This window comes from Lontra canadensis, unplaced genomic scaffold (assembly GCF_010015895.1).
Source record: "Lontra canadensis isolate GAN:19392208 unplaced genomic scaffold, GSC_riverotter_1.0 scaffold6, whole genome shotgun sequence".
Lineage (NCBI taxonomy): Eukaryota > Metazoa > Chordata > Mammalia > Carnivora > Mustelidae > Lontra > Lontra canadensis.
Genome location: NW_022631000.1, coordinates 29,263,157 through 29,277,752, shown reverse-complemented (window position 1 = coordinate 29,277,752; position 14,596 = coordinate 29,263,157). Strand labels below are relative to the sequence as shown.

Below are 14,596 nucleotides of genomic sequence, written 5' to 3'. Positions count from 1 at the left end.
AAAAAGGAGAGAGAGATTAGAAAGGATTACAAATGTTGCCAACTGATGTCTAGCTCAGAATACCTTACAAAAATAATGTAACTATTCTGAAAGGGAATAAAGTGGATGTAATCCTATATACTCATTCTAGATATTCTAAAACCATTCTTTTAATCTGCTGGAATAGAAGCTGATGATTAACCAACTTCTAAAAACATTAGAATTAACAAAGTATATTTTAATCTAGCAAAAGGTTTATGTTTTTCAGTATGACTTGAAGGACCACCTTTCATAGAAAGATGGGAAATTTAAATAGAAAAAGAAAAACTCAATAAAAATTCTTAATATGAATGAAGATATTAAAAACACAGAAGAGTTCAAATGACCTCAGCTGTGCTAAGAAAAGGATAAAGATTAACAAAAGGCCTGCCAGCGAAGGGACTATGTTTAACAGTCATTTTGTAGTAAAGAAAATTCTCCTTCAAAAGGTTAATAATAGCATTCCTTCCTTTTATGAAGAAATAATAGCACTTTCATCACCTAAGGAAATTTTCATAATGTAAGTATATGAAAATGAACAAAACTGGAGAAAGAGCATGACAGAAAAGAATGTCAAGGGAAATCAAAACTAAAACTTAACACTCTTAAGATTTGCATTTCATTTCAGAGACCAACAAGTACTGAATTAACTTCACCCAGCAGTGGGCCTTTTATAAAAATAACCTTTTTATATAGCTAAATCCACCTAACATCTTTTTTTTTTTTAAAATCCAACCAACATTTCTAAAAGTAATTCAGAATTTTTTAGAAATGACATAAAAATGGGTCAAAAGAAAAAAAAATCAGAACCAGCTTACTAATTTATTTCTAATGCCAACATTTACATTATTCCCTCCCATTACAAATGCCTGTTCACAACTTTTAAATTGGATATCCTAAACTCGAGACTCTGTGTAGTTTATTCTCACTCTCTAAATATTTCTTTGGAAATTCTACCATTCTTTCATAGGTTTCAGTTCAAATATTTTCTTTTCTGTAAAGGCTAGTTTACCCTTCCAGAAGTAGTATAGTATAGTAAGTAATGCCGCACACTACCATTACAGCTCTAACCATGTATCTATCACAGGCTGTGTTTTAAGAGCTGCATCTATCTCCTACCAGATAAAACTCTATGTGCTATAAAAAACCTAACGTGGGGCCAGCAGCTACCTAGTAAAGAATGCTGTAAAAGCCGGGATTCACAAATTGTATAGTTGGAATTTGAGTCCTAATTAATACTTTTGCCCCTAGGGCCTCTTTCTCCAGCTAAACATAAGCTAGCTGTACTAGAACACCTCCAAAGCCATTTCCCATGCCTAATGGCAAAACTGACTTTTCCCAAAGCAGTCCTTGGTATCTAATGGACATGGGTAATACTAGCGGTTTTTTTGTTTTGTTTGTTTTAAAGATTTTATTCATTTGAGAGAGAAAGAGTATGAGAGAGAACATGAGAGGGGAGAAGGTCAGAGAGAGAAGCAGACTTCCCATGGAGCCGGGAGCCCGATGTGAGACTTGATCCTGGGACTCCAGGATCATGACCTGAGCTGAAGGCAACTGCCCAACCAACTAAGCCACCCAGGCACCCAATGCTAGCATTTTAACGAAACTCAAAACAAGTAATTGGGGAAATAGTTCTTAATCTCATTCCTCATTTTCAGTCAAACTAAACTTGCCATATCTTCTTGCTGCCTAATATCTAATTCATATATCTAGGTAATTCAAATTCCTTTATAGAGGCAATAGGGCATGCATCCTGAGCAAACTTTGCCTTTAATTTCCTATATAGCCAAATCTCAGGAACATTTATCTATGACACTAATAAAAAAGGATAAATTCTCATCTGTCTCCTCTGCACAATGCCCAACGCTCAATGAACACTGGCTGGAAGAATATGAAATTAGATGATGTCCATCAGTGGGGAGATCACTAGATATGGAATTATCAAATACATGTTGCAGCTTGGCCTCACCTCAGATTTGCTGTGTCCTAAGGCAAGTTACTCTCCCTGGGCTTTTTTCCTTCATCATTTAGTTTCAAAGGCTTTTGTAGAACTTAGTGTAACCCAAATGTGATATTTTTGGGGGCATGTACCTGTGGCAGGCATGGGGGTTGGTGAGAAGGAAAGATAGTAACATTCCATACTGGTTAAAAAAAAAAAAAAAAAGAATTACCTAAACAAGCAAGGAAGGGGGGAGATTATCAGGACATTGCAAAATGCTTGGTCACAAACATTAAGCAAAGAAAAATGAAATAGTGTGTACAATTGAAGCAGAGAATCTATGAGAGATGAGAGGGATGATAAAGGAAAAGGGACTCACCTACAACAAAGAAAATACCAAGGATGGCTGGAGTTTGTTTTTTTTTTTTTTTTTAGCTTATAAAGTAATTAGGGTTGGGGAGATGGTTTATGTGTCACAGGAAGGCGGCTAGATTTTAGGGTGCAGAGAGTAGGGAGTGGAAGAAGAACCTAAGAATAAAGGTGAGAAAATGTGAAATTTAAGTTTCACTTGGGGGACTGCTGAATTTTGAGACATCTGGGATGCAGACTCTAGTGGAGAAATACAGAAAGAAGGTTGCTGGAAATAGGTATCTAGAACTCTAGAGTAATCTCTGGCCTAGAAGTCTAGATCTGAGAGCTGCTGGAATGCGGGGGGTAAAGCAAAACTGTGAGATGAGCTTGCTTAAGTAGAAAGAAGACAAATGGGGCCAAAACAATGGAGGACACTAACACCTGAAAGAGTTAACGAAAGATGGGCTCAGGAAGAAACTACCCTTCTTGGGAAAGTTAATTATTTCTTTCACGGAATGGCCTCACATTTGCCTCTTATCTCCAGCATTCTGTACACTATTTTTTTTTCCCCAACTAAACAGTTCTTCTTGAAAAAAATCCTTTCAATCCCATTTCCACAATGAGGCCTAACCAAATGAGTGAAAATGACACAATCCCCTTGAATGCCAAATGCCAAATACCAGTGCAGAGCACAGAGACCATTTTTTTTTTTTTTTTTTAAAGATTATTTATTTATTTATTTGACAGAGAGAGATCACAAGTAGACGGAGAGGCAGGCAGAGAGAGAGAGGGAAGCAGGCTTCCCGCTGAGCAGAGAGCCCGATGTGGGACTCGATCCCAGGACCCTGAGATCATGACCTGAGCCGAAGGCAGCGGCTTAACCCACTGAGCCACCCAGGCGCCCCCACAGAGACCATTTTGTTCATCTAAAGATTATCTTTTCACTTATCCCCAATCCTTGAAGATAGAAATATTATTCATAATAGCTTTATAGAAAAAAGCACACGTAGTTGTATGGACAAAGTAAAATTGTAAAGTAAAATTAAGATTATCTAAGACTGAACTTCTGTTTCTAGGTGATTAACTAGTCTTTATTACCTTATGTCTCTTCCTAATCTGTCCCCAAAGTCCAGGGACAGTAATAAATAAAAAGGAAGGTTACCAAAGAACTGCTTCAGAAGAGGGATAAACCCAGAAAAACAAAAGTATCACGAGGTTTTTAAAGAGACAGTTGTTTCACTCTGGTTTAGACTAAAGGAAGAACGATCACCCCTTAATAAAATGAAGAGAATATCATACCAGGGAAAAACTCTGTTCTATTTTACTTATAATAAATCAGTACATGTTTTTGCAATTGGGGTACTTAAAAATTTTGTATTGACTTGGGTTTGAGCAAAAAAAATTGCTCATCTTCATCTTCAACAAATATAAAGTATTGTTATATTCTGGCATATAAAATATATGCCCAGAAGAGTTCAAACTGTCTAGGTTATCAAGTTTACTACAACTTGCTTAACTCTCTTTTGCTCTTTCATTCTGGGGCAAGACATCTTACCTCTTAGCTGTTGCTTACGCAAAAGACGAAATTCTCAAAGAACAATAAAGTGGTTTTAAGAGCACAGGCTTCAGGGGTGCCTGGATGACTTAGTTAAGTGTCTTGACTCTTGATTTCAGCTCAGGTCATGATCTCAGGGTCATGAGATTGAATCTGGAGCCCATGCTGGGTATGGAACCTGCTTTAAGATGCTCTCTCTCCCTGTTCTCCCCCTCCCTCTAGAGCTCAAGCTATCTGGGGGGGAAAAAGAAAGCACAGGCTTCAGAATTAGATAAGCTTGTTTTAAATCCCAACTTCACTACTTACTAGTGGGATGATCATAACATACTAAAACCAGTCTCCTTGTCTGTAAAATGGGATCATAGTTATACCTACCCTAAAGGATTGCTGTGATGATTATGATTTTTTTTACATAGTAAACACCAAAGAAAGAAAAATAGTTCCTTTTATTATCTGGATCAATTTAGACTGACACTGTGTAAGGCCTGGTATCCTAGTGTATCTTAGATCGCAAATGAAGCAGTGAGGTACAAATAAAAATCAGTTATGATTAGTATTAAGAAACAGTCTTTGTATGTACACCTCACCCGAAGAATGAAATAATCCTAGTTATGCCTTAAATTTAATTGATTCCTTTCTACTCAATTAGTCAAATGTTAAGGCAGTCACAAAACATATGCTTATAAAAATTGTTTGACTTGAGATTTAAACTTACATCAATATTTATTAAGCACAGCATTCCTGTGGATTGAACATTAATGACTGCTTAGAATAAAAAGCCTTAATTTACAGTGGGAAATTTTTCCAAAGGCCACTGATACATTACTGAATTTATTTCAACTAAAATTTTCCAAAAAAGTATTTAACTAAACATCTCCCATGCCTTCCTTTAGTGTTATATGAAATTTCAACAATTAAATATTACTAAAAACAAATCAAAAGAGTGGGACAAGTACTGCTTTGCTTCTACACTATATATTATTCTAGTTGAGAATCACTGCTTTACAATTACTTAATTCAAAAAGAGATTCTGGTATAGATAATGAAGAAAGTATAAAGTAGCATTACTGTAAAATTTAAAGGGTTATAAATGGTTTTTTCACTCAAGCAGAACTATATTCAAATAGGTAGATTTTCAGTTGCTTTTTCTTACTTCATTGTAGATCCAAGTCCTTGAATTCTTCTAGGTAATAACAATACTGTAAAATAAGTATGTAAATGACAGAACTTTACAATCATTTGTAGACCTTAATTTGTAAAAAATCATTTATGATGAATTCCAGACTTACAACATGACCTGAAATTTGTTAAATCATCTTAGATTCTGAAGCTAAGACTGTCATCTGAAACGGAATGCTTCACCCACACTCTGCTCTCTACCTTTCTTGATTCTTTCATATACAATTGGTTTTGTTGTCTCTATTTAATGTTCTTCACCTTTGAGTTAAACCGCAAAGGGAGGAACTAGGTCCATCCAGAGGGTCTACTAATTCTAACACTTTGCATAAAGTTGATAGTAAACATTTAGTTAAAGAAAAAGATAGAATAAAATAGTATTTAATATGTTATCTAATTACATTTTGTAAGTCAGCATAAGTTTATGTTATGTGGGCTAACCATGCAAGGAGAAAGAACTAAGAAATCAACCAGCTATTTAGATATTAGAAACTAATGAAAAGAGTAACCCTGGAACACAGTAAAAATGGGGAGGCCTCCTAAAAATTATTCTCCTTGACAGAGACAGCTTAAATAAAAAGCCAATAAACCTTTACTTGTGATACTCCTTGTATCTGGTTGTTACTCACTAAAGAGGAAAAAAAGTATAGTAGTTTCTGAAGTAACTAAGTAGAAAAATGGTTTAAATTTGAGGAATAGAATAGCTAGAATTCCATGGACTTTCAGGTTACTTCTGACAAAATTATGCCAGTGAAACTTAGCAGTTTCATATACAGATCACAGGAATGAAAAAACACATAGAAGACCTTGTGGAAAATAAAGTAGACTTTAAAGACTGTTACCTTTTGGATAAAAACCTTGACAAAGATCTTTTCACATTAGAATCAGGGATTTAGGGAAAATAATTTTGTGAACCCAGTGAAAGGCTTAATTGTAAATCATACATCCTAACTATTTATGGGTTCTCTCAATTGCTTGATATCATTCTCTATGGAGAATTAGAATTGAATCTAAAGAAGAACTGGAAAAAACCAAAAGCTATCCTGAAGGTGGAAAGAGACCAAAAGTTTACTAGTTTAGTCAGGTAAGATAAAGAAGACAATTTATATCACCATGTTTTTAAGCATATCTCATAGCAAGTGGAAGTTCTAAGTGAGTTAGATCTAGGAATGTGAAGAAATTCAGATGTATAGTACTTTACTCTTCTGACACATTGCTGGATCAGAACAGTATACAGGAGTCCTGTGAAATTCTTGCATCATCACTAGAATCAATGATTACAAAGTGGAAAAACATCCTTGTGATCTCTAAGATATTAAGCAATGTCTCCTTTGCCATTTTTGAAAAAGAACTTTAGAGCTGCATTTTTATTAACACCAATAACTTTTGGCCACAAACTGGAACCCACATTCTTGATTATAGCAGCTATGAAAATAATGAACTACACAATGTTCTCAGTTGAACGTTGACAGAATGTGCAGTGCAGCTTATATTTTTACATGAACCTAATTTCTTTACTTGAATGCTTTCAGTGATGGCAATCATCTGATTTTTCTGTTCTACATTTTAGATTCTCATTGTACATCAAGAATTTATAAAAGGTTTAAATATGAAATATAAAAAGAAGACCAGGATGCCAAGATAAACATCACTGGAGGTGTTCATAGGCTAGACAACAACTGAGAAGGTGTGTTATAGACATTAGACAAAATGACACAAATGGCTGGAATAAATGACCACTGAATTCCCTTCGAACTCAGATTTATAATTCTAGACTCAGAAAGATAAAAACTCACAGGTGGTATCAAATAAAAAGCCTTTGGTTCTGGAATCATACCCAGGTTTGAATCCCAACTCTATCCCTTTTATAATGTAACTTCACACAAGTTATTTATCCTCTCCAAAAAGAATAATAATAGGACCAGACAAGAGGATTCAGTGAGATAATGCATTAGTGTCTGGCACATATTAAACATTTAATATATTAACTATACAGTCTGTACTAGTAAGGTATAGCAGTCAAAATCTAAGTATCATGAAATACACAGGGAACACTAACTTAAGAGTGAGGTGATACGGTTTCTACATTTGATTCTTGCCTCTAACTGTATACGATAATTTCTAACATTCTTTCTAGTTAATACATTTTATGATGCCACATTCTAGGGGGGATTTTAATGTATTTAAACATTTATCAGATGCTGGTTATGTAGACACATCATCAAATAAACCATACACTAGAATTTATGAGTATACAGTTGAGTGTAGGAGATAGACTGGAGGTGTGATAAATGCTGAGACAAAGCAAGATTTTAGAGGGTGTTTTGGGGAAATATAATCAAGATCAAGGGTCAGGAAAGAGTATTTTTTAAAGGAAGTGCCACAATTGGGTGGAGAATCTAAAAGGACAGAAGTCTACACACAAATGTTCTAAGTAAAAGGAACAGCATGTACAGTTAGCCATGTTAGAAAACTCAAATAATGAAGACCAGTTAGAAGGTTTTTACATTTCCACATAAGAAAGAACTGTGTCCTGAATGGGCATTAAAGAGATGGTAGGCTTAAGAAAAACTCACAGAAACAGACATGGCAGTATTTTGCAATTAACTGGCTATGGGAGATCAAAGAAGTGTGAATGTTAAGGAGAGATGCCTAGGTAACAAGTTTGAGCACCTAGAGCATACAGATGACACTCAGAACCATCTATCTACATATTCTTAGCATGATGAATAATGTCAGAAGAGGGTCTCAACAGCATCCTAAGGACACCAGCAACACTTAAAAGAACAAACAGAAAGAAAAAACCTGCCAGGGGACTGAGAAGTAATGAGAGATAGAACAAAAAACTGGAAGGCATGGTATCCTAGATACCAAAATTATCAGCCCCAAATTTAAAACTTATGACATTTATCAGCTTTGTACAAATCAGAAAAATACTTGGAACAATAAAAACTATTTAAAAGCTGTTTAACTATGATTGCAATTGTTAATATCCATGCATATGTACTCAAATTCTGGAAGGGAATATACAAACACTGAGATAGTCATTGTGTTAAAAACTTGGGTTAGGTGTAACTGTTTATTCTATTTCCCAAACATTCCAAAGTTTTAATATTGAAAAGGCAAATAGTTATTAATAAAGAAGCTGGGGTACAAATAAATGTCTTATCTAAAAAAAGACTTTAAGTATAGTATTTTCGGTTTTTGTTGTTGTTGTTGTTTTTTTTAAGATTTTACTTATTTTTTGACAAAGACAGACCTAGCAAGAGAGGGAACAAAAGCAGGGGGAGTGGGAGAGGGAGAAGCAGGCTCCCTACTCAGGGAGGACTCTAATCACGGGATAGTGACCTGAGCTGAAGGCAGATGCTTAATGATCGAGCCCCAGTATTTCCATGTTCTGATGACCTATCAAGTTATTGTACACTTTAAACCATGATCTTGAAGAAATTAAGTTAGTGCTTGATAAGCAGATTATTTCAACTAAACGGAAGAGTAAACAAATTCTTACAGTTTTACTTGTTTTTGCTTTAAGCAGTACTATTATTGTGGATTTAACGTTAAGTCCTATTTAGACACAGGAACTTTATTATAAACAGTTAAAATAAGAGAGGTTCTACACAAAGTAGGTGCTCAATTAAAAAAATCCATGTATCTAAAATATAAATTTTGTTGCATACATGTTTTAAAAGTAAACACAGAAAAGTATCTTTATAGAATTATTCAGAATTAAGGGCAAATGGGAAACTGACATAGCACTTAGTAGGAGGTTTTACATGTGATTCATTCCCCTACTCCAAGAAACATCTGCAGCTCAAAGCAGATTTTAAACTGCTTCCCCCGAATGTCTGCTATTAATAAATCCTAAATATTAAAGGGTGAGTTCCTTAATTGTTACACTTGGCACAATACTATTCTACTAAGTACTAAAACTTTTCTAACACATATATATTTGCTTACAATCACAAGCATTAAATCTGAATAGAAGGTATTTCTAATGCAATAAATAATTATAAGCAACTTACATTTTTTTTTTGACAGGTGCTTTAAAAGATGGTTTTATAATAAAGGATGACCCACTGCTACTTAAGTTCAAAGGAAATCTAATTTATGTATTCACATCTTCACTCAATATAAAATTCTCCCTTATCCTTTAAGTTCCCCAGAGCTACTCTTGGCATACTAGGATACAACTGAGAGCCATGGTTCTAGTTAGAAAGCCAGATTTGAATCCTAGCTCCACCACTAAATGGCTATGTGACCTGAGCAAGTTATCTAATCTCTCTAAGCTTTCAATTTCCTTCTCTGTAAACTGAGGGTACTAGTATCTATATAATACAGCTGTTGGGAAGTTAAACAACATGCCCCAAATAGGTAGCATAGTGTGTGAGACTGAGTAAGCACTAGGTAGCAAAAATAAAACTATTCTGTGGAGAAATCCAATGAACATTTGAGCAGAGATTGACAGTATGAAATTCCTGAGCTAAAAGTGGGTAAGCTCTGATCTGTTCCATCACTCTCTCACTTATATTAAACTAGCCTTGGATAAAATTCATTAAGAGTTACAGAATCAGTTTACTCATTATTAAAAATTTCTTTCCTACATCATGTAAGTTGCATATATAACAAGGCTTGTCTCTCATAGATACATTCATTAGCAATGTTATTCAAATGCTTTAAAAAATCTGTCAAATGCTCTGAACCTTTCACCAAAAACTGAACATACATTAAATTCCATCCAGTATTTCACAGGGTTCATGATCTCCTGAGGCCCACCCATCCACTGACAATTGAAGATGAATATCCTGAAGAAACTAGAAATTATTTTCCTAATTACCAAAGTTATGGAGTTATTGTAGTAAATGAAAAAATAAAAAGTTTATAGGATCCAAGACAACTGTTATTAGTTTGATTTCCTCCCAAGCTACTAATGATTGCAATTACTGTTTTACAAAACTTAAGTTTACAGAATATGATCAAAGTCATGGAATACCATATCAGAAACAATTTAGAATATCACTCAAAAGATAGGATGTATGTGTGTAAGGGAGAGACTGAATAAACCCAGAGGGTTAAGGATAAAGTTAGAAATAGATATGGTAGCCTATTCAATAATTTCAAATAATTTGTGATACACTTACAGAATACGTACACCATACTTTAATGAAAATATTAATTCTACAACTGTATGGCTTTGGACATACAACTTAACCCAAGTTGTTCTTCATCTGCAAAATATGATGATTTCGGACTGAAGACTAGGACTTCATCTTAGTCTAAACTGTATTATTCTAAGAGTCCCCTACAAAATACAGCTGTGTAACACAAAGCAAAATAAGAAGCTATATAAAACAAGTTTTAAAATTTTTGTTTTCCAAGCAGAATACGATGCTGAAAGGAAATCTTTCATTTTCAGGGCATACAAAAAGTGTATTACTGACTTCTAGTATACTATTTTCATTTGATATTAGTTCTCAAGATAAGAATTGAGAAAGCTTTCCTGGCTTTATTTTTACAGACATTTAGAAGAAAAATAAAATCCAAAAGCAAAGTAATTTAAACTATATTTTATGAAGAAAATGGATGTAAGGTTTTTCTTTTTAAAAATAAAAGATTAATATATTAGTTCTCAAATATCTCCTGCGATAATAACTAGAAAGTATTTGGGGCCCTTAACTACATTGTAAGCATCTACAGCAGATGCCATAGCAGTATTTAAGTAATGTTTACATAACACAGGATGTCACTTTATTTTTTAAACTGATTATTAAACACCACTGCAAAGATACGGCCCTCAGCCTCATGAAATTTTGAAAGGATTACATACTCCCAAGTATTTAAAATTCCAAGTTTGAACTTATATTTAATACTACACTCTTAGTTATACAATGTGCTCATTTTGTTCATAAATATTCATCTCAATACAATAACATCAGGTATAATACATAAAATCTAATCCATTAAGTCTTACCAATTTATGACCTGATGAGACACTCTTGTGGACAACATTCAGTCCTTAGAAGCTAGAATAACCCTCCAACCATGTGAGGGCATCACAACTTTTAAACTTTCGGCTTTCGATCATTATTATGTCACATTCCTCCTCCGATGCTGAATTCTAAAAAAAATTCTAGCAAAGAGTTTAAGTAAATAAGTGTTTTAATCAAATAGCCTTTAAAAATCTTTTATAGCAAAGTTTTATTTTTTACCATGATTACACAACTGATATTTTGTACTTAAGTATTTTTTAAATGTAAGATAATTTTATATTTAATCTGGATACTTCAAACTATAAATTTCAACATGGACTTTCAGGCCATAAGGAATACTTGTTAGTAAAGAGTCAAGAAGAAATGGAACCAATTAAAGGTTTAAGATCATGATCCAGAAATTACGATTTAACACCGTAACTTGCTACAGACAGTTTTGAGGTCCTACGGAATGGCACTTGAGTCTATTATCTGGTTCATATCCATATGAATTTCTAGACTTCTAACACAGGTGGATGGATCAGTAATAATCCATACCAGTCATTTAAATGCTCAAGACAGCATTCAATTTTTGTAACTAAATCCTAGTCTGTCTCTACACCCCCCAATTTTAAAATTAGTCAACATGGTGGAAAGAATAGAATTTTATTATGCATTTTATATAACAGGCATAACAATGTATCCTTTTCAGGTGGTCCTATAGCTCATCTGTGTATGACCAAAGAACAAAATTAGGGGTAGGAATATTTAATAATGGTAAAAATTACTTAAGATTAATCTTACATTTGTTAAATTTTTTACAAGAAAGCTTTCAATTAGGCATCTATTTTAACTGCTGAAGGGTAATATTACCAACATTTTCTGTGCAGTATGAATACTCATTTCTATTTTTAGTTGTCAGTAATCCGCAGAAAAGGCAACCCACAAATTTATGGGCATATTTTTGCCTAAATTAACTCCCTAAATAAAATGACATAATGGGGCAAGGGAGAGGGGGTAAAGGAAGCCATCACTGAGGAAGATCAAAATATGCAAAGCCATAGCGAACTCAAAGACAGCACTGTAAGGAAACTCTGCAGCAATCTCCAGAAATATGTAACCCAAATATAGGGGGTTGGAGTTGTGCTGTTACAGATTTTAACTTTTAATGGAATTTTTCTATTATACATGGTCTTTGAAAGTCTCCCACACAATCTGAAGATCAGGATTTTTTCCAATTTACAATATAATCTTTCCAAATGTAATCTCACAACACATTTGACTTCAATTAAATCATACTTTACTATCTTTTGTCAAAGCACAGCCTTATGATGTAATCACCTGGTGAAGGCAAAAACCCATACAAATGAAGATAAGTAGTAGTTTAAAGTTGTGGTCATTTCATCAACATACTACCAAAACATTTTTAGCAAGCTTTTATGCAACTCTTGTCTCCTATCAACCAAAATACTACCATAATTTTAAAAGTTCTTTGGATCATTTACTCTTTCATGGGACAAGTCCCATGAGAAGATACAATACCTGGCCATATGTAGCAAATTATATCCTTCCTGAAATATATGTATTTGTAATGCTAGTAATTTGGGTTGTCTGTGAAGGCTTTGATGGACTGGCCATTTGAGGGGCAGACTACCTGACCCTCTGTTAAAGGGCCTGTTAACAATAAGCACTGTTATGACAAATGCCTGGAAAGCCTCTGGAATATAGAATTAAAACCAGTCATATAAAGCCAATTTAGTTATTTTCCTATGACATTTGTAGAGAAAATTTTTTAAGGGTGTGTGCATTATACAAATACAGGGCAAATTAAGGACTTAAGAGCTGTATTACATTTAAAAATACAAAAATACAAAACTTCCATTATCAGATTTTTCTCCATCATGCATTTTCAAAATTAGCTGCTACCAGAGGTTACCTTTGAAGGGTTTCAATGACCAAACTCCAACATGTAGGAAATCCTTATTAAAAATTTGAAATAAAACTGGGTAACTGAAATGTTTGTAGATGAACATAGTTAGGATTAACTAGATATTCTTAAAAAATGAATTTAAAATTAGAATCCTCCCCAAAATGAATATTTAGAAACTTATTCTGATATATCAATCATAATCTCCAATCTCTGGCAAGACTGCTATCAAAAACAAATCCCAAACATTTCCCATATTTATAATTTCATTTTTTTTTTTTTAAATTTGTGAGGAGGAAAAAGTCCCAGTTAATGGAGAGTGAGCTACTAAGCCATATAGTATATATAGTCCAGCAAAAACTAGGTTTAAGTTTATTATTATTTAGCTAATATTATGGCAAATTTATATTGATAGAACAAAGAGAGCACAGGGCAAGAAGGTGGATGACCTACAATTTCCAAGTCACCTGAAAACTGATATGGGAAATCAAACAAACATATAAGAGTTCCTAATGGAACTTGCTATTTGAATAAATGTCCTTAGCTTTGTTTGACACAAAATTTCACTTTCAAGTGTATACCACCTTCTTCAAAAAGTTCATTATATTGTTTTGAGAAATCTTAGACACGATAAATAAATGCTTGCTTCCCTAAATGTCAGAAGTGCTTATTTTTTAAACGGAGACAAAGGGGAAATGGGGCCACCCTGTATGCTTCTAATAAATTACATATAGTCCTTCCATAGATTAAGTATTAGGGAAATGAGGCTAGGAATATCAAAGATAAGCTTGTGAAAAAAAATTAGTCCAAAGATATCTAATAGAATAAGAATACTGCAAAGACAGTGTGTTCTAAGAAATTCACATATAAAAAGACATAAACAATTAGAGAAAACCTCATATATCTGTGGATCAGCCAAGATATAATTTGAGATGATTAGCTATGTTAAAAACTAAGTATGAGAAATGTAAGAAAATGTGTTTAGCAAGCAATGCATCATATCAAATGTACCTATTAGTGGAAGAAATGCAAAATACATGGCTTAAAAAAATTCATACAGCTTCGGAAAATATTCCTAGCAAGATAGGTTATTGATATTTTGATATTTTAATAGAGCATGTTCATTAACAAATGTTTATACTCCTCATTCTTTCAAAAGAAGTAGAAATAGCCTATAGAGGATTAAAAGAAATAGAAATTGGGGGTTGGGACAGAAGATAAAAATGGAAAAAACAGAGTAGATGGAAGCCAGTTATGTATTATTCAAATACATATGTGATAAGGAATAACGGGCTTTGTGAATAGAAAGCGGGATATCTGACTGAGCTTTTACTAACAACAGCTATCATTAGGAAATACAGCTACTCTTAAAATTTAAGATAGCATGACATATTATGCTTTTAAGAGTTATTATCGCCTTTCTTGAAACAAAGCACGTATGACCATTCCAGACATACGTTTAGCACTATTTTCTGAACTAAGTTAGCAATATCTAAAACAGAAGTAGATGCTGCAAATAAATTTTTTGAAGATGAATAGTTAACAGTCACTCTGAACAGAAGGAGTGGGGATTAGTCACACTAAACAACTCCTTTCCCTTCTTGTTACCCTTCAAATAGTGTGTAGATGTAGGGAAAGAATACGTTCTTTATCTTGATATACCA

At 33.7% G+C, this 14,596-nt stretch overlaps 1 protein-coding gene across 4 annotated transcripts in view; it reads right to left on the bottom strand.

Annotated features, from left to right (window-relative positions):
• The window catches only part of TSC22D2 (TSC22 domain family member 2), a 48,644-nt gene that overhangs the window by 11,432 nt on the left and 22,616 nt on the right, over nt 1-14,596 (bottom strand). For 2 of the 4 annotated variants that reach the window (XM_032852479.1, XM_032852482.1), the window contains one exon: nt 11,025-11,166. The exons of the other annotated variants lie outside the window; for them this stretch is intronic. In XM_032852479.1, the coding sequence (XP_032708370.1) occupies nt 11,124-11,166 (43 nt within the window). In that variant the 3' untranslated portion in view covers nt 11,025-11,123. Of the gene's footprint in view, nt 1-11,024; nt 11,167-14,596 lie in introns of those variants that run through there. 4 annotated transcript variants of the gene reach the window in all.